The 19942-nt window shown below is 41.8% G+C and overlaps 1 protein-coding gene across 1 annotated transcript in view; it reads left to right on the top strand.

Annotated features, from left to right (window-relative positions):
• The first annotated feature begins 359 nt into the window (after positions 1-359).
• The window catches only part of LVRN (laeverin), a 33844-nt gene continuing 14261 nt past the window's right edge, over positions 360-19942 (top strand). The window contains exons 1-11 of the mRNA XM_030237110.2: positions 360-952; positions 6364-6506; positions 7758-7897; positions 10029-10155; positions 12296-12450; positions 13861-13974; positions 16072-16212; positions 16520-16585; positions 16719-16784; positions 17844-18013; positions 19410-19486. Of these exons, the coding sequence (XP_030092970.2) occupies positions 360-952; positions 6364-6506; positions 7758-7897; positions 10029-10155; positions 12296-12450; positions 13861-13974; positions 16072-16212; positions 16520-16585; positions 16719-16784; positions 17844-18013; positions 19410-19486 (1792 nt within the window). The remainder of the gene's footprint in view (positions 953-6363; positions 6507-7757; positions 7898-10028; positions 10156-12295; positions 12451-13860; positions 13975-16071; positions 16213-16519; positions 16586-16718; positions 16785-17843; positions 18014-19409; positions 19487-19942) is intronic.

Below are 19942 nucleotides of genomic sequence, written 5' to 3'. Positions count from 1 at the left end.
GGGGGTCCTCGGCATGCAGCATCTCCCGCCCATCCCCGCCGCCGGTACGGCCATCCGCACGGACATACGGAGCGGCTGCTTGGCTGTCCGCCGTGGCGTTTCCCCCGCGGGCTTCTGAGACAGACGGGACGCGGGCAGCCAGCAGCTCACCCCGCTTAGGGCTGTCGCGCCCCCGCTGCCCGCACGTGGCCGGTGTCCCCGGGCCGCCCGCCGCCCCGGAGCAGCCCTTGGCAGAGAGGCTTCCACGGCACGCGGGGGAACCCGACTCCCCTGCCCGGCCCGGCCCGCCCTCGGGCGCGCTCACTCCCCCGCCCCGTAAGTAGCGGCGGCCGCGGCCGTCGCGGCGCAGAGCGGCGGGGATGGGGATCCGCGGCGGGGGGCTGTACGTGGGACGGAGGGCGGCGGCCCTGGGGGCCGCGCTGCTGCTGGCGCTGCTGGTCGCGCTCCTGGCGCTCGCCGCTCTCTACGGGCGCTGCCGGCAGGAGGCGGCGCCGCCTCCGCCCTCGCCCCGCGCCCCCGGCCCTGCCGCCCCTCCGCCGCCCGCTCCTGCTGCCAGCTCTGTTCGCCGCCTGCCCCGCCACCTTCTGCCGCTCCACTACGACCTGGAGCTGTGGCCGCGGGTGCGGCCGGGCCAGGCGGGGCCCCTCGCCTTCACCGGGCAGGTGAACATCACGGTGCGCTGCCTGAAGGACACGGACACAGCGGTGCTGCACAGCGCCGGGCTGCAGAGCCGCGGGGCCGCCGCCGTGCGCGGGCCCCTGTCCGAGCCGGGCGCCGCCCTAGAGGTGGCGGCGCTGCGGCAGGAGGAGGCGGGCGAGTTGGCGGTGCTGGAGCTCCGCGGCCGGCTCCGCGCCGGGCGCCGCTACGTGCTGCAGCTGGGCTTCCAGGGCCGGCTGGAGGAGGACCTCGACGGGCTCTTCCTCACTCGCTACACCGAGCGGGGGCAGAGCAGGTAGGCGGCGGCGACTGCCGCGGGGACCCCGAGCCCCTGCGCCGACGGCAGCGTGGGTTCCACGGCCTCGGTTGGGGCCGGCCGTGCCGGGAGGTTGCGGGAGCTGGTACCGGCCGGGCGGAGCCGCTCGCTGCCGGGCGCGGGAGACGGGACCGACTGCTCCGCACTGCGAGAGCACCGCCCAGGGCGCCAGTGCATGCTCGGCTCCAGAGGGAGCGCGCCGCAAACTCCAGGCTGCGCCCCAGCCGGCCGTTTCGCGCTACGGGGAGCGTCTGCCAGGCTACCCTGGCTCTCCGCCGTCAGGTGACTTACCTGCGGCACCGGCCGGACAACTTTTGGTCTCTCAGTGTCTTTGACTGCAGCGAGAGGGGAGACACTACCTGTGCCCAGTACCTGGGAGTTGGAGCCCGTCTCACAATCTTCATCCCGACCACACATGTCCGCCAAGCACTGACAACTCCCCACCTCCTCAACCCGTGTCTGTGGGGAGCATGTCTTTACCAAGAACCCGGGATTCTGGCTGTGTATTTGGGCATGAGTTTAGAGACGCTGACCACATGCAATTTAAAAAGCATGGTGAAGTAGGATGGGGGGCTGCTTTAAACAGCTGTGCCTTCCTTGTGGGTGCTCTTGCACATTAACTTGTTCAGCTGTCACCGGACAATCCGTGATTTGCATTGTGGGTGCTATCAGGATGCTTTATTTTTCTTTTGAACTGCCAAATCGGTGCTGAGACAGTGTGAGCTTATTAGATAGTCAAGCATCTAAAACATTTTCACCCACAAAATAATATTTTTCTTTTTCTTTTCTTTTTTTTATTTCTTGATGTGAAACCTGCTAAAAAGAAGTGAAATTTAAGATTAGAATTTAAGTACTTCCACTGGAAGACAAGTTCCTCAAAACAGGAGCTTGAAGAAGAAGCAGATGAATCCTGGCTTTAAAGTTATCTCTTTTTTAGTAATCAAAGATATTTTGATTTGCTGAGCAAACACTGAGTGAAAAGGAAACCTGGAGATAAAATTCAAGTATTCTTGGCTCTTGTCTATGAGTCCACTAAAATAAATTCTATCTCAGCAGTTCATAGGCTTCTTGTTTGAGCAAGGGAAATGCAGTCACAAGATCCATACATTCAATCCTCTGTCGAGGCTGTTCTGTAGTAGCAGTAACATGAAATCACAAAATGAAGTTAATAGTTTTTACTGAAGGGGGGAGGACTGTGTGGCTCCTCTCAACAAGCTGGCTTTTCAGCTGCCAGCTCTGGTGTAAATCTTGATACCATTGCCTGCCACATATAATGCAACTTATATTTGGTAAGCCTTACAGAAAAGAGCAGTATGACAATAAGTATTTTAGGAAGCACATTCTGTTTTTCTTTAATTGCTGTTTCTTCATTCACTGATTGTTGTTCACAGGATTATTTGTGCAATTTAAGGTAAGAAAGATCTAGAATTTTTTTATTTACATAATTTTATAAAAATCCAAATTGGAAAGGAACAAGTACTTAAATACTTAATTCTGTGCCAGTGTGCTCTCTGATGTGGTGTGATTCAATCAAGTCCTATCTAAGTAAAGCCTAAAGTTTTAAGTATTTTTCATGTATTTGTAGCTTTTTAGACCATTTATATGTGGTTATACAGATCCTGGTATTTTTCTTACTCTTCCTCTTACATTTTAGAGAAATAAGCTAACCTTCTAACACCTTCCTGAAATGCTGTTTAGTCTTATTTTCAAGTAGAGGACCTACAAGAAGAACTTTTTTTTTTTTTCTAGTCAGAATCTGGGAAGACTTAGCAAGAAGTGGGGCAAAGAAACCCTGGACCAGCTCCAATGGGACAGTACCCAGGGAAAATTTACCTTACCAACTGCCCTTCTAATTGGGCAATGTTTGTTAGGTCCTATGATATGATAATTTGTTAAACTTATAAAAATTGTAGAAATCCAATACTGGCAAGCCCACAGGCCATAACTGTGGAGGCACCTGGAAGCTTCCAATAAAGAACTACTTTTTTACCTTACCATTTTAATACTCTTACAAGGGCTTGTTGCAAGGGTCTTTCTCTTATCAGGAAACATAAGAAACACTGAATTAGATGCTGATTTTTTTTTGATTCAGGCTGTATAAAATTCAGAATATTTGGAAAAAAAAAAAAAAGAAAGTCATTATCAGCCTTGCTGGAACAGTAGGAAATAAGAAAAGGAGTTTTAAAATCATTCAAATAATGTGTATAATTAAATTTTCAGTTGTTTAGAGGGTTTATGACAAATTCTCCTTTTCATTCTTTAGCTCATCAGAAAGCACTAATGAAATGTGAGATTGCAGTCTGGTTAAAAAGATGACAGTGATATTAGACAATGGAATAAATCAAAGAAAATCCACTGAGTGCAGATGTAATGTGTTGGTTTTTTATTTGTTCCTGCACATATAACTGATATTATTGTATGATTTTGGTTTTTTTTGTGTTTTTTTTTTCTCTTAAAAAATATTTTCTCTGAATCAAGGGTATGCAATAGTATCTTCTTATTTTTCCTTCACTAAGATTTAGGTCATCACTTTACAAGCCATTTCCTTAACCTGATGGGTTCCAAAAACACTGAAGGGGCTTTTCTTGGAGGAGATAAGTTTTGAGTGATGTGTAAGGTCTGTCAAGGTATTAATGATGGATAAAGTTGGATTCTAAAGAATGACATAGATGAGGGGTGATGTAAAAACTCCCAGTGCCCTTCAGCTGTTCTGCAAGGAAACTTCCCCCTCCAGCAGGCTGTCTTGTAATTTTTCTAAAGTGACTCGTACAGGTATTCAGCAGACCCTGGGTCAGTTTCCTGCAGAGGCTTTCTGACCTCAGCACCTCACTGAAACCAGCAGCTGTAATAGAAAACGTGACCTCTGTCTACAGTCATGCAGTTCTTATTTTTGGCATGTGCTAGAAGCTTAGCGGTTTTTGTGATTTCTTCTCGAGGAGCAGCTGTAGATCTCTTATTTCAGAAGAGTCTGAGCAAGGCAAGCTTTGAGAAGTGAAGTCCCTGAAATGTTTGTTCCATGTGAACTTTCTTTTTTATTGGTCACATTTCTTGTTCAGCTAACCGCACTGCTGTTGCGCTGGGTCGGAGAGCTGTTTGGAGAGACAGCTATTTTCAGAAGTCTTAACCTTACCTCTGTGAAAAAAAGAATAAACCAAAGCTCCAACTGCACTGAATATCCAACACAGAATTTTTTTGTTATCAGTTTGACCAGTGATGACTGTATGTGTTTTTACTGTTGCTGACAATTCCTACTAACCACCTGATAATGTCTTACACACAATAGAAAACACTGAAAAATGGGAGCTCTTGTTATGGATAAAGGATAACCCATGCCTGCAGTGCTTGCAGGAGCAAAGGAAGTGAAAAGGGAAGAAGCTCACACTTCTCTAGCTTTAAGTGTCTGAAGGGTTTCCTCTGGAAATGGGGTATCAGTATTCTGGGTGTAGCTGTGGTAGTCCATACCAGGACCTGGGTAGGCAGAAGGATACAGAAACCAGTTTTGCTTTTCTTCTCCAGCGCTGCTGGCTCAAACATACACAGTTCAGGGGTTTTGTTGTTCATCCTTCTGCACAGGGATCTTGCACTGCCATGAGTGAGCTTCAGGGTTAGAGGATCCCCGAAGGATCCTGTACTATAGGCTGTACTATAAAGTGCAGGCTTTATGCATGTTGCTGTTAGCATCAATATTTCCAAATCCTTTTGGAATTTTGCTTGGAAGCCACTCTGCACATGTCCTGTGCATGAAACCCTTGACTGGATAGGGCTGAGCAGGCATTCCAAAATGTAACGAACATAGTATTTGCACTAATTTTTATTAGTTGCTTTTGCACCAACTACTAGAATGTGGTACAAATCTGACTTATTACCCACTGTAGGTATGGGTACTGCCCTGATGTCTCCTGTCTTGTTTGAGATGTCTCAGTGCTAAGAATAAGAATTTCTCACCTTGGTGTGAATAAACTGTTGGGCAACACCTCAACTACAACATAAAAATATTTGACCTGTAGTAGTGAGGTGACAGAAGCAGGAGATGATGCTGTTCTTGTGTGCCCAGCTGCTGGTACTGCTTGGTTGACAGGTCTGGAGCTTTGAGCACCACTGCATGTGTATTTTTTCTAATTTTTGGTACGGATGCCCTCATGTACAACTCAGATGTACAGCTTGTAGAGACTTCTGCCAATGACATTGGTTAATCTTTTGCTTCCAGCAAGTATGCGTTGCAGGAGAAGAGTCAGAAACAACTCCAACAGTAAATTTAGGTTTTAATATTTAACCATGAGTAAGTATTAAGTACAAAGAGATATTTTAGTTTTTAGTAAGTACAGTTGGATTAGAAATCAGTGCTCTACACCTATGGTTTTGATGAGATACAAAAAGATTATTGAGTAAGTTTCCTATAAAAAATCTTGAATGTTGCATGCAGGTAAAAAATGTCAACAGCTCAGCCATGTCTAGTGCCAGATAAAGGGTTTTACAACTTCAAGGGTAACCTTGAGAGGTATACCTCCTTGAGAGGAGATCACTGCCCTGCAGCCAGGTGCTGTGGACACAGAACAGACAGCTATCAGCAGACTGATAGCTGCAGATGTTACAGTGTAAAGTGATTGATTTGCAGTTAGTTTTTCTGCTATTAATGCACTTCTTGCCATTTGCCAGTCCAGTCTACAGTTTTGTTTTGCTGCTGAATTCTCACTGACAGCCTCACACAGTAGGATTTACCTTGATTGGACCCACTTGCTGAGCATCTACGTGGAGCAAAGCTCACTTGGTTCCCATGGGAGGAGTCCATCCCTCACAGTGTGCCACAGAGATCTGCCTCAATCAGGCATAGCTCCTTGGCATAAAGGATCCTTTTGAATATTGTTCTGGGATTGCCAGTGCACTGGGGCAGCACTGGTGCTGCATTCCCAAGGGTACTTCTCAGCGGCACTTGTCAGAGTTGTGCAAGTGCATGCATACGCAGTTGGTTAACAGTTATCACATTGATCTATAAAAATGTGTGATTAATTAATAAGAGTGCATGCATTAGGGAGAAGAGCAGCTTTAAAGAGATATGGTCTGTTGTACGCAAAGCTTTAATCAACTCTGTTTTATCAAATAAAATAGAAGTGCCCAAATATTTAATCTGGAAAAGGTCTGCAAGGAAAAAAAACACAAATGTGATTAAAAAGACTGCTTTTCTCTACAAACATCCAAACTGGACTGCTGTTGGGCTTGGGGATTTGGTCATGACTTTAAATAATGGCTGAATCTTTTAAAAATCTGCATACCTACATGCTTCACTTGCTGCTTTTTCTGATTTGTTGTCTCTGTAGAATATATAGAGTGTTATATAGAATTTAGATCAGCTCTACCATGCTGGGTTAATCTTATTTGCATTTTTAATGCAGTATGCTCATTGCCTCCCAAATGGAACCAACATTTGCCAGGAGAGTTTACCCATGTTTTGATGAACCTGCCATGAAGGCCACATTTAGTATCAGAATTATCCATGACCCAAGCTTTGTGGCTCTTTCCAACATGCCTGCTATTGGTAGGTAAACAACAACTTGATGCATGCTTTTTTTTCCCCCTACATTACTTTTTAAAAGGGAGAAAATCACCTGGAAGTTTATGCCATCCAAAAAAGTGTTCTGTTATCCATTTGCTAGTGTCTTCAAAAGTCACAGAAAATCTATGCCTATGGGCTTACAATTTTGGGCACTGTTATTCATAATTAATGTCTCTGATGGTAACCACTCTGTTGAACAATTTTATCAGCTGTGGTGTTCTCTCCTCTGCCTGCTCAAGGCTGCACAGTTTGATTTCTGGTACTTGCTGCTTTGTTAGTGTGTCTGCCATACTGTGTGACATCGTTTTAAAGCAAAACGGCAGCCCCAGGGATGCAAAGCCTCTAGTTGTGACATCAAGGGGTCCTTTAATTCTCAGTAGATGTTAAGATATTTACAACAACCAAAAATATTTTTTCCAGGCAGAGACATTCTAGCTGTCTGGGCTTGTGCAGAATAGGAACAAGAAGATTATAAGGCTCTGGAGATGTTCCTTCTGTCCCTTGCTCAAGTGGAGTGGGATCTCAAGTGGGTCGTCTGTGGAGTATAAGATTCCAAAGAAATTTTCTAAATTCGTATTCCTAGAGAAATCCACTGGGTCTCTTGCCTCTTTCTTAAAAACTCTACTGTTTTTGCAGTTCAATGCCATGAATCTTAATTTTTCAGCTAAATAATTTTTAGCCATTGTCATGGTTTTGTAAAACCACGACAGCTATAAAAGTAAGTTTTATGACATTTGCATGGAAACTAAGTCACTTAGGAATTATAATAGGTGGGATTGCTGTGAGAATCACTGGAAGCATTTGCTACCCATAAGAATCTTGTCTGTGTCCTCCTTGCTTAGAGGGAAGGTATCTGATTAAGTATTTAATAATTCTTAGGCAGACCTGACCAATATTTTGGTCATAACAGGTTGTATGTTTTAGATAGATAGCATGGGATAAATTATCCTCAGCTTGCCCACAAATTAAAAGTGATGGAATTTGATATCCTTCCAGCACTTCAGTCATGAAGCCCAAGAGTGAAATTTTGCTGCTTTCCTGGAAGGTCGTGGCTCTGGTACATGTCAGTAGCAACAAGTCTGGTTGCTTTCCTTCTCCCAGAAACATACCAGTTAGTGCAGGAAGACACCATATTGAAGAAAGAAGTAAAAAAATAAACATGCAAAAACCACAAAATTCCTTGTTTGTTATGGAAGAACTTTGGTTTTAATAATTCTTTGGCTTTTTTTCTAGATGTATCTGAAGTGAAGGATGAAAATGGAAGCCTGTGGACAGTCAGCACATTTAACACTTCACTGAAAATGTCAACTTACTTGACCGCTTTTGTGATTTGTGATTTCGATTATGTCAGCAGAACTGAGCGGGGCAATGAGGTAGGTATGAGGCTGCCTGGCAGATTATAGGAATTTACAACAGAAGTTGGCCCTCTGGAGCATCGTGTGGTTTGAAGACATCACTGATATTAATTGTGCTAAATCCTATTCCCAAACTGTCTGCTTATGCTGCAAAGCTGCTAACATGTGTCCCATAGATATTTCTGCAGAAAGTTTTCCTTTGGGACAATTAGGTTTTTGTCCTGTCCCAGTCATTTCATCCAACTGCACAAGTAGGTATGGCCCAAGTATGTTAAAATCTAGGAGCAGCTTCTGTGCAGAAAGTACTGGTTATAATTCATGACCTTACTTTCTTAGGTGTCTTAGTTGGAAAACATACCAATTTCCACTGCTGTGACAAACCACTCATGTTCAGTGCTTGTTCCTCAAGGTCCTTTGAGGAGCCACATGGTGACATCAGTAGGAGTAACACTGTGCTCCAAACATTTTGTATACTAGTGCATTAACCTTCTATTCCACAGTATGCACAGTTTTTAGCCTCCAAAAGTGACTGCTTTAGGTTTGAAGTTTCTTCATCTGTGAGTATTCAGTTTTGTTCTTAGACAAAAATGGCCAAGGCTTGTTGAGAGAAGCTGTAAAAAAAAATGTCCTGCAGGGGCAGCAGTTGCTTCACTTCCTTTCTTTCATTCAAAGTCAACAGGGAAAAGATGTATCAAGTTTTCCCCCAAAAAATAGTAAGTTCAAGCATAAAGCTATTAAAGATAGATTTACTTTATCTCCTTATTAAATGAGAGCACTTCATGGTGAATTCGCTCTCATCCTCCTGGGATAAAGGTGGGACAATGTAATTGGAGAGTGCAGAGATTGTCTAAGAAGCACAATGTTGGGTCTTTCTTAAAGGGAAGATTGGATTTGGTATGTCAGATCTGCCATCTTCTGTGATGAACTTGTTGGATGCTTACAGCTATGGATGTGGTGGCTTTTTCGTGGGCTTAGTTCTTGGACAGAGTTCTTGGACTGAGGAGTCAGCAGAGCAGAGTATTCAAAAGAGCAGTTTTTCAAAGGGGGAAAAGGCACCACCTGTGTTCTCTGAGATTGAGTGGAGAGAGTATTTCACCCCTAGGTTTTGGACAGAGTTGCTCAGTTTATGCCTCCGCAGTATTTGTGTGAGCATGTTTATTGTTCCTGTTTTAATGTCTCTGGTAACCTGAAACACTCAAAGCTCATGCTGGTATTAGGATTTTAAGATGCTAGTTGTGTGTAGGTTTTGCAAAATTAAGTGATCGGGTCTTTGATCTCTTCTGAAGCCTTGGCTGAAAAGAGGGCCTCTGTTGACTGAATATGCGTAATTTTTCTTTTCATTGTGAATTAAATCCTGATGCTTTCCAGGTATGCTCTTAGGGTTTGTGCAGCTCCTTGTGAGATCATGTTTTGCATTTAGACGCCAGAAATTTGAAGGTTTTGAGCTGCTGGGCACCTGGCAAGGCATCTCTTGTTCAGAGATGTATGACGGAGATATAAACCTTTTCTCAGGCTACTCCATCACTTTTGGGCAAGCAGCTGCTCTTTTCAGTATGGGAACAAAATCGATGGCACAGGAGAGAAAAGATTTTTTGCTGCTGTGGTCTTCATTACTCAGAGGTACAGATGTCATCTGCTCAGATGTCACCTGCTCTCTCCAGCCAAGAGGAGGCCAGTGGTCTCAGAGAGAGTTCAGGAGGAGAGATGTGTGTGTTAGGACTGCAAATGCTCTCTGGACATCTATTTCTCTCTCTTCAGGTGGGCTAAATGCAAGCTTAGACATGCTAAATGCCACCCAGACACGCTCACTGGAATACATTGGTTTAAGATGTGTAGTTCTTAATAGCTTTACAGTGTTTTCCACTTAAGAAAATAAAAGCTATGAGTTCTTTGTTCCTGCAATGTATAGTTGTATTCAGTCTTTGTCCCTTTGAAGTACTGGAACTCTCCTAGATTTTGGCAGGATCAGAGTCTCTGCTGCATTTTGTTAGGTCCAGTAAAACTTCAGTTGGATTTTTTTTAGTTAAAAACTTCATTGAATGGTCTGGTGTGGACAGACAGTGTTTTTCCAACAATGACTCACAGAAGAGAAGCAAAGAAAATTAAATGTGAAGGTTGTCTAAAAACATTCTTCCTTGTTTTATTGCAGATACGTATTTGGGCCCGGAAGGAGGCAGTTAAAAATGGATATGTGGACTATGCTTTAAATATCACAGGCCCAATATTTTCATTTCTGGAAGACATACTTAATGTCAGCTACCCTCTGCCAAAGACAGGTGAGATGGCTTCTTCTCTGGAATGGATGAGAAACAGCTGCTGATGGTGTAATGTTCACAGAAGCTATGGGGTTTTTTCCAGGGTTCTCCTTTGACAGCTTACCACATTCATGGAATGAACCCCCTAAACTTTAAAGCACTGGATCCTCCTTTCTGTCTCATGGCTTTTACTAACCTGTAACTCAACACTCTTACCTTTGCATTCCATTCATTATTTTAAAGCCTATTTTCCTAATAAAAGGGGCAGGTTGGACAACAAAGTGGATAAAAAAGAGGGTGTAATTCAATCACAAGGGCTGTCTTTGGGATCACAACATGCCAGGATGTTGTAGTTCCTGTGTCCTCAAAGTAAATCCGTGCTGCCTATATGCAGCCTGTGTCCCCACAAAGCATTCTGTGCTTTCTTCAGTATCTCTCTGTCTTGTCTTGGGTGTATGTTCCTGTACATTCCTCCCCAGAAAAAAAGGGAGGATTGCCCTGCAGGAAAACAGTGTTTCTACTTCAAGTGGACATTGGGTAAGTTGGTTCAGTCAAACTTCAGTCAAAAAAAAGTAGTTTCACTGTACAGTTTGTTTGCTACTTGTACTTGGATTCCCAAGGGTTTCAGCATTAGTATTATGGGAAAATGGGTGGAATATTGAGAAGACCGTAAACAGTTCTTATCTAAAATTAATTCTGGACCTGCCAATGATCTTAGAGGATTGCAGGACTGGGGGAAAGGAATTTCCCCTTTTTCTTGACTGGATAGTTTGGTAAATTGTCAAATCTATGTTTTGACACTTGAAAGAAATAAATTTTAATATGTGTGAATTTATTATCTCCCAGTATATTTCTAATAACTTGTAGAATTAGTCACTACACTTGTTTTACAAAATGCAATATATGCAGTCCGCACTCTTCAAATTTTCTAGTCTTAGTAATCTTCCAAGCTAGTCTGTGTTCTTGTGTTTAGCAGCAATGTCAATACATTAGTTCATTAGCATAAAACTATTACACAACAGAAATAGAGGAACAGTGTTGTAGACTTCCTGCTAGGCAGGATTTCAGTTTCAGAGAGGCCTATAATATCATTACAATCTCCACTGTAATGCCACACAAAATCCACTGGATTTCATAGTGCCTTTCTTTGAAGTTTCACTTTAAAAATGGTAAAATTAGACCAATCAAGAGTGCCTCCATGTTGATACAAGAGATTTCTATAGCAAACTCAAATGTGAAATTAAGAAAAAGCACATTTAAGCCCAGGGGTCTTTAACCCAGGGTTTGGTTTATCTACACCTGGTTTTAATGCTGTTGTAAGTGAGGTCTCCTGCCCCAAGGCTGGATAAGGGCTGCCTCACCAAAAGTGAAATACCTTTGCTGTAAGATGGAGGCAATAATCCCAGTTGAGATGCAGCCTACCTGTAAAGGGATTCAGCACCATGCTTGCATTAATTGCCTTGCTTTTAGGCTGCAGCTTTCTTTGGTCCCCTGCTTCTAAATGTTCTGTACACCTTTTCCACATTTTGATTTTTGCTGCTGAGTTTAAACAGTATATCTTTCCCTGAGACCCTGATGTTTTGTCCAGCTCTCACATTTGAACTGGAAAACTAATGCCTGTGCATAAGGCAGAAGGGGCAGGACAGAGATGACAGTCTTACTGTGTAAATAAAGAGATGAGGTTTCTGAGGCAGCTTTCAAACAAGGATGGAAAAGATACCTCTTCTCACACAGCTGAAAAAGCAAGACTTCTTTTTTATCAGTTGCTAGGCTGGAAAATAAAAAGGTAATTATTACCCTACCCAAACAAAGAAGAAACCCACAGAGAAAGATTTCTGACAGCCAGGAGTGAACATATATTCTCTTCTAACCTCCATTTTCATTCAGAACATTTGTAGGTAGAAAATACAGTACAGATCTGGGTTTTGTGGGAATTAATTATATGGATTCCTGAAAGAATGGCATCTTAGGTGAAAAGCATGACAAGAAGAAATTTCAGTGATCATTTGCAAGTTTTGCTGTATGCCACCACAAAGAAGCACTACCATGTAGCATCCTTCAATGCTGAGCCAGTGTGGGCATTAAAATTGTGAGCATTTTATTTATGAAAATGTTTAAGATAACTTTTTGTGTATGTGTGTATTTGTTTGAATCAATTTAGATCTGGTCGCACTGCCTGATTTTGGAGCAGGTGGTATGGAAAACTGGGGGCTAATGATTTTCCAAGAAGCATCATTGATGAACCTCCCAAGTGATGAATTCACAAGCAGGAAGGCAATGATTGCCTTAATTGTGTCACATGAAGTAGGACACCAGGCATGTGGTAAAAAATTCTGTACATGTATTTGCCATGACATTGTTTCCTCACAGTTGCTGATGATGCAGTTACTGATTAATAGAAGCAAAATAATCCCTTAACTGTAGAGGGTGTGTGGGTGAGCACTAGAGAAATGAAAGCTTATTTGATCGTATGTTCTGCTGATAAAGCAGAATGTTTAAAGTAGGTTCTCTCATCTTACAGACTCCATACTGATTGTACTGGACTCGTTGCTATGAATTGGTAATGGGATACTTGTTTTTTTTCTTACACAGTACTTGAATGCTGTCAGAGAAGATACTCTGGGGAGGCAGAGATGACACTACTGTCCACACAATAAACTTAGTACTTTGTAAGGACACTCATACTGAGTTCATCAGAGTCCTTTTGTAGGGGCAGTGCATGTACATACTGCAAAGGGTATTTGCTTTTCTGTAAGACATGGCCCATAGTACAATAGAACAAAATTAATGTGAAAATACCTCGTGCTGGATCTTTGCCCAGCTTTCATAGAGATTTCCAAATTCTTCCTTACTTTATTTGGAATGATAATACAGTTGGTCTTCCTTATTGACAGTGTTTCATTTCCCGTTATTTGCTAGAGCAACAACTATTTGCACTTAGTCAGTAAAATTAGCAAAGAATTTCTGCTTAACTTGGCCTGTGCACTTTTGTACCCTTCTGACAAGGTCTGTAACTTTGCAGACCTTCAGATGAGCAGAGTGTTTTTACTTTTGCTGGCCAATTAAATAAATGTCAGTGGTTAATTCAAATCTATTTTACAATAAACTTGTAGTTCTGGTTTTTAAGAATTGGCAAATGAAATATCAATCCAGAAATGATCAGTTCTTTGTTAAATATTAAATGCCAGATATGAGAACACAGCAGCTGTTTTGGAAGATTTGTACTTGCCACGAGAGGGGTTTGCTGATTTTGGAATGGTTATTTCTCCAGTTTTGTGTGTCATGCCTTTGACAATTTGTCTTTGTTAAGAGCATGGAAAGATGATTTTGTAATTGCTTGATAGATGCTCTGCTTTTACTCATAGCCTGGTGTGATATTTTAGAAATTTAACTTATATTGAGAAGTCTTTAAAATTAAGTTTTCTATAAGAATGACATAATGCCCTGAGATTGACTCTCATGGTATGAAGCATGTATTCATTGTAGATGAAGCAATTTAAAAATTACTGCCCTGAACCTCTGACTTTTTCTAAAATACATATTTTTCTACTGAATTTTCACTACCTGAAGGATCATTCAGCATTTTATTCAATTTACACATAGATATTAAATTAAGTGACTTCAGCCTATTTATGTGTGTTTAACCTGCAAAAGCTGTTTAACCTGCAAAAAAAGTGAAAACAGCACTCCAAGGAGATTTTGAGATATTTTTTCTTTCAATTTAAGTGGTTTGGAAATCTGGTGACAATGAAGTGGTGGAATGATCTGTGGCTTAACGAGGGCCTGGCATCTTACTTTGAGTACCTGGGAGCCACCTTTGTTGAACCCAAGCTTTCACTGGTAAGTGCCAGTGCTCACTAGCCAAGTTCCATCATGTACAAAGGAAAGGAAGGTGCAGAGATGGGAGTTAATTAAACAGTCCTATTATGAACTTCACTCCCGGGGGAAAGACAAGTGGGTCTTGGTTCTTTCCCTGCAGGTCTCCATCTGTGGGGGCACCGTGGTCATATCCAGCCCTCTGGAGCTGGTGCAGAGAACAGGAGGACAGCTGGGATTCTGCAGTGGCAAGGAGTGGATGTTTGGCCCTTGATCAGCCATGTACCAAACCCAGATTTCTCTCCTGGGTCCTGTTGTAGCTGATGGTTTTCCTCCTCACCTGCCTCATTCTTTTCTAATTATCCCAGTCCTCAGGCATCTTTACAAGGCAGAGATTAGGCTGGGTTATTTTGAGTCTGCTTACCCCAATGGGTCCCTGGATATCTGGTTGTAGATAAGACAAATATATTGCACATAGCTAATCCAACAGCAGGGTAGGACTCCTTCCCGTTCTGCCCAAATGGGAATAAGCATAAATCCCATAGCACATTAGAAGACTCCATCCATTGTTAAACTGAGAGACAGATGGATAGGAGATGCTAACTGCAGCCATGAGATGAGGTGCACTTGCCCATGCAATCTGAAATGTCTGTACGTGGTGCCATCAGCTTCTGAAGGAAGGAAGGGCCTTTAGTGTGAGCAGTTACTCCAGGTAGCTTTTTATTTGGCTAAATTGAAACACCATTTGTCAATTTCCTTTTTGCATTCACCAAAGCTCTTAATTACATGTTTGACTTGCAACTAATAAAGACATGCCAAGCAATTTCTATCAGGAGGATTTCTAGGTCATGGGATATGCCTATCTTCTTCTCTGAACTTCAACAACAGCTCACTTTATTCTCTGCAACAGTGTCTTAGGACTACTGAAAAGTGTTAAGGTCTCCAAATTTTAAATTGGAAATAAATACTTCTTTTTAATTTAAAAATTTAATTTAGAAGCTTGCCTTTGTGAAAATCCGCAGTTTTCATTTATGTCCATAAAGTCGATTTTATTACTGGGCAATAATTCTTTTTTGATACATTGCAGTTAGGTAATGTGCCTTGGAAATGCAGAATTAATCACACAGGTGTAAGAATATATATTTTTCTTGCAGTTTTGTGTGTCATAAACATTCACAGAGTCACAGAATGGCTGAGGTTAGAAGGCACATGTGAGGTCATCTTGTCCAGCCTCCCTGCACAAGCAGGGCCACACAAGATCCAGCTGACCAAGACTGTGCCTAGACAGCTTTTAAATTAATCCAAGGATAGAGGTTCCATAACCTCTTGGGGTGACCTGTGGAAATGCTCAGTCACCTTCACAATGAAAAACTTGTTTCTGGTGCTCAGACAGAACCTCCTGTGTTTCAGCGTGTGCCCATTGCCTCTGGTCCTGTCTGTGGGCACCCCTGGAAAAGCCTGGCTCTGTCCTCTGCTCAGCTTCCCTTCAGCTATGTACACCGGCAGGATCCCTCTGAGCCCTCTCTTCCCAGGCTGAGCAGAGCCAGCTCTCCTAGTCTGTTCTTACAGGAGAGGTGCTTCAGTCCCTCCCCTGAGCTGCTGACCATGGCAGGTGGCAATTACTCAGGAGACATTTTCTGTGGAGCCACTTTCCTTCCCCATTTCTCACAAGGTGACAGCAGCAATGCCACATAGCTGAACCCTGGTACCTAGCTTGCGTTTTGGGATATTGCTCAGGGTTCCAGCAGAAGAAACGGGGAATTCAGGAGGAAAATGCTGCCATGTTCATAACAGAAGTAAATTAAATACAGGCTTCCAGTTTTCAGTATTTGTTCATTTGCTGTTTAGTATAGTTGACTTATTTTTGCCTGAGGATTACACTGTAACTGACTGTCAGGCCCAAGCCCCCAGTACTTTGAAGATGTAATATTTTCACTGGTCACTGATGCTCCATGTAGGACATGTCAGGATCAGGCATATGGTCCTTGTTATTCAGTAGAAAGCTAGGGAGTTGGGGAGCTTGCTTATAGACAAATTATCTGTAATAGTGCTAATTCTGTACTCCTCATTCTCTCCAGAGAATGTTCATCTCACATGACAAGATTTGTCTTCTTCTTGCAGGATAAAATCTTTTATGCTCATGTTATACAACCTGTCTTAAAGGAAGACAGTGAAATAGCTCGATCACTGTCAGAGAGTGAAGACAAGATCAAAGGATCATTTTCTTTAATGTCTCTTTTTGACAACATCACATACAGCAAGGTAAAAAAAGAGAAGATTTCCCCCGGTTTTTTGCAGATTCTAAGCTAATGGTACAAGGTAGGTTTGGGAGGAACTGTTGAACAAAACTGCTTTGTCATTCAAAACGTGTTTCTGCTGCACACACAAATTAATTGGGTGTTGCAAATCTACTTGGCTATGAAGGAAGAGGTGAAAACATTTTTAATCTCTGTGAAATATGAAGTGTGGGTGCAGACCAACTAGCATCTGCGGAATAGCTGAAAAAATATTGCAACAGTAATTGCAATAATAATTCATTTTTTCTCATACTATTTTTTTTGTACTCTAGGGGGCTTCTATAACCTGGATGCTTTCTGGTTTCCTGACTGAAAAGTTGTTCATCAGAGCACTTACTGTAAGTTTGAAAAAACAACGCCCTTCATCTTGATGTATCAGTTTGAAAAATCCAGTTGTACAAATTGCTTGCCTTGCTAGTGGTTTTCATTGAACCTCCATGGATTCTGATGCTTCTCTTTGTTTCTTCCCAGTCCTATCTGAAAGAATTTTCCTTCTCAAATGCTAATCAAGATGATTTGTGGACCCACATCCAGATGGTACTCATTTTGTGTTTCTAATATTATTTTCCTGCTGCTTGGCCCAGTCCAAATTTAAGGCATAAACTGTTTGTGGAAGACTGCATTGGAATGTGGCTATCTGTAGTGCAGTCTTTCTCCTGCGTAAAATTTGCTTTGCCAGTTCTTTCAGGTAATGTCTTCTCAAGTGTTTATTTGGCTGCTTTGCTGCACCTGAGATCAGTGGGACTGAGTACAAGGAGTCGAGAGATGAGATAGGAAATCAGGACCAGGCAAAGTTTTGGGTTCCATTGTAATTACATAAGCCTACATGAAATTGCATAGCCCATTGTTCTGGAGTTTAGGTTTTGCTAGATCAGAGTGTGTGATGCTTTGGTCTTGATCAAAGATGTTGGTTATGTCACAGGTCCAGCAGAGTCCATACTCAGGGCAGTAGCTCAGCCTTTCACCCTTCAATGGTTTTGGCAGAGATCTGACTAAGAAAACAAATGCCAATATTAGGTTATTTTTTTCAAAAATACACCTTCCTGGTCCTCTGAAGAAGGCTTCTGTTGCGTTTCAGACTCTGTCTTAAGAATGGGAGTGCTAGAATTTCAGATACACAATTCAGATATGTTTTAAGCCAGTGAAGACTGTGCCAATTCACACTAGTTTGGACTCCAGCTTAATGTCTTTCCCAATTTGTCTTCATTAATTCAGTTTGTCTGTTATGTCACTTAGAAATATTTGTGTTCCATCAGTTCTATTTGAATGAAATTACCTAATCAAGTCTGTCATAGCCATAGAGATGTGTAAGTATATTAACACTAAAAAGGGAAAGGTTAGCAGCAGGTTGTAGAATGAAAAATGTAATCTCAGTATTTCATAATTCCTGAAAAAGGCTTATGCCTGTATTATGTCTTTATCAGGATGTCAGAAAGGTTCCTTGCAATTTATTACATTGATTTTTTTGCATGAGCCAAAGACCAGCAATCTGCTAAGCATTATTTTCTCTACTATTTTAGGAGCACTCCCAGAGATTCACTGAAGCAATACCAATAAGAACCTGTTCATCATAAGTATTTCTAATTTCTCTTTCAGGTCGTAGATGCACAGGATGAAGTTCAGTTGCCAGCACCTGTAAAGCAAATAATGGATTCCTGGACATGCCAAAATGGGTTTCCAGTTTTAACATTAAATCTAACTACTGGAACAGTCACACAGGAACAATTTTTTAATAAAAACAATAGAAAGAGTACTGATTCTTACAAGTATGTTTAGCTTGTGTTTTTATTGAATGCTTATAACCTGTTTTTTACAGGAAATGCTTCAGTCACAACATGTTTTGACCATCTGATTTTTTAACTTGTGGTATTTTCTTGTGACGAGAAGTCAAGTAAAATCTATTTAAGATTGTGCTGGAGTTTGCAATAGTTCTGCAAATTCTGCTTGTTTTTCCAAAAAGTTGCTTTCCTCTGGAAGAGTGACTTTTCCAAATCAGATGTAGGTGATGAGCATGTTGCAGGGAGGATTTCTGCCTGGCATTTTCTTCTTTCCTCATCTCTCAGATGACAGACTGGGGAACTGGATCAGCTGTGCTTGGCTTCTTTCCAGTGCACACATTCCCAGTCTCTTCTGCCTGACAAGGATAGAAGGGTTCGCATTTAAATACTTAAATAAATGACCCCTCTCTCAGGAAGTGCTGATACCCGAACAACAGTTTTAAGTTCTTGTCAGTGAGCATTGCTGAGTGCCTGGGGCTTTTGAAAACTTATTTAGATGTCTGAAAGTGATGATAGAAGTAGCTGCCTTTTGTCACCCACTTTGGAAACTCCTGGCTAGGGTTTGAGCATTTATGAAGAAGCAGTTGATATGAGTTCTGGGGTGGATGGATGGAACCCATGAGATGAATTGTCATATGAGGAAAAAGTGTAAAGGAGAGCAAAATCCAAAGCTGATTTTTCCTGGAAAGTATTGCTGGTAATACAAACAGACAAAAGGAATTTTGACAGGAACCTCAGGGTTTCTTTGCTCCTGATCTCCAGGAACTGTAAAGCGTTAATTCACTCAGTATTCTTGGTTAGCTCAGATAAGGAATTCCAAGTCACAGGTGTGAAGTCCTGTACAGTTAGCAAGCACAAATTACCACGTGAATGTAAGAAAGCCCAGGACCCATGTTACAGAATTATTAAGGTGTTTGAAGCTTTCATCTCTTTTACCAGAAAGGAGTTTTACATTCCCTCAGAAAAGAAATTACAGTTGTTGGAAAGACAGCTGTATTGCTTTCCTGGGACCTTTTTTTGGTAGATGTGCTTCTGAAAAGTAGCTTTAAGGTCTCTAGAAATAGGGTGAAGTGTAACAAGTGAGGAGAATATAATTGCTGCCTGGAGAAGGAAAGATAGCACAGAAAGACAATGGTATTGAAATACCCAGCACTGAACAGTATTCTTGATATGAGTGCCTTTTGAAAGCCATGCTAAAACTCCCTTTTGGAGAAGATAAATGCTGATCCAGCAGAAGTACTATTATCTGATGAGGTTGCATGCATCAGAGAAGACAGGAGGTAGATGGATATTCTTGCAAGATGGAATTTGCACTGTAGTTTAGCATCAGCCAAGAGGGATTTTTAAATATAAGAATTTTAATCATATTCTTTTATTTGTTAAGTAACACCTGGATTATTCCTATTTCTTGGATGAGAAATGGATCATCACAAGCCTTAACCTGGCTAGATAAAAGCAGCGGTAAGTACTGTATTTGTTTGCACATTCGAATACCTGATGAGAACTGATGAGAACACTCCAAAGTCTTAAAAAAGTCGAAACTGATGAGAACACTCCAAAGTCTTAAAAAAAAAAAAAAAAAAGGATATATTTGAATTGAATAGGGAGATAAAACTTTGATACAGAAATGTCTGTTTATCCATAGCAATGATTTAGAGTTACAAAATAGCAGTTAGATTTTCAATTAGATCAATATAATGTTCTTTTCTCTGTTGTACTGAACTTCAGTTGAGTTTTTAATAATATGGTGTGACACATTTTATGAGAAGAGATTTCCACAGAAATTATGATTTTATAATTTTTTACACAAATCCAAACTTTTAGGTCCTCATGCTTCTTTAATATTCTTCCTCCAACAGATCTCATTGATGTAAATGACAGCTTTTGAATATAGACAGGATCTCAGCTGTGAAATAC

The sequence above is a fragment of the Serinus canaria genome, chromosome Z, assembly GCF_022539315.1.
Source record: "Serinus canaria isolate serCan28SL12 chromosome Z, serCan2020, whole genome shotgun sequence".
NCBI classification, from domain to species: Eukaryota; Metazoa; Chordata; class Aves; order Passeriformes; family Fringillidae; genus Serinus; species Serinus canaria.
This window is presented reverse-complemented; position numbering and strand designations above follow the sequence as displayed.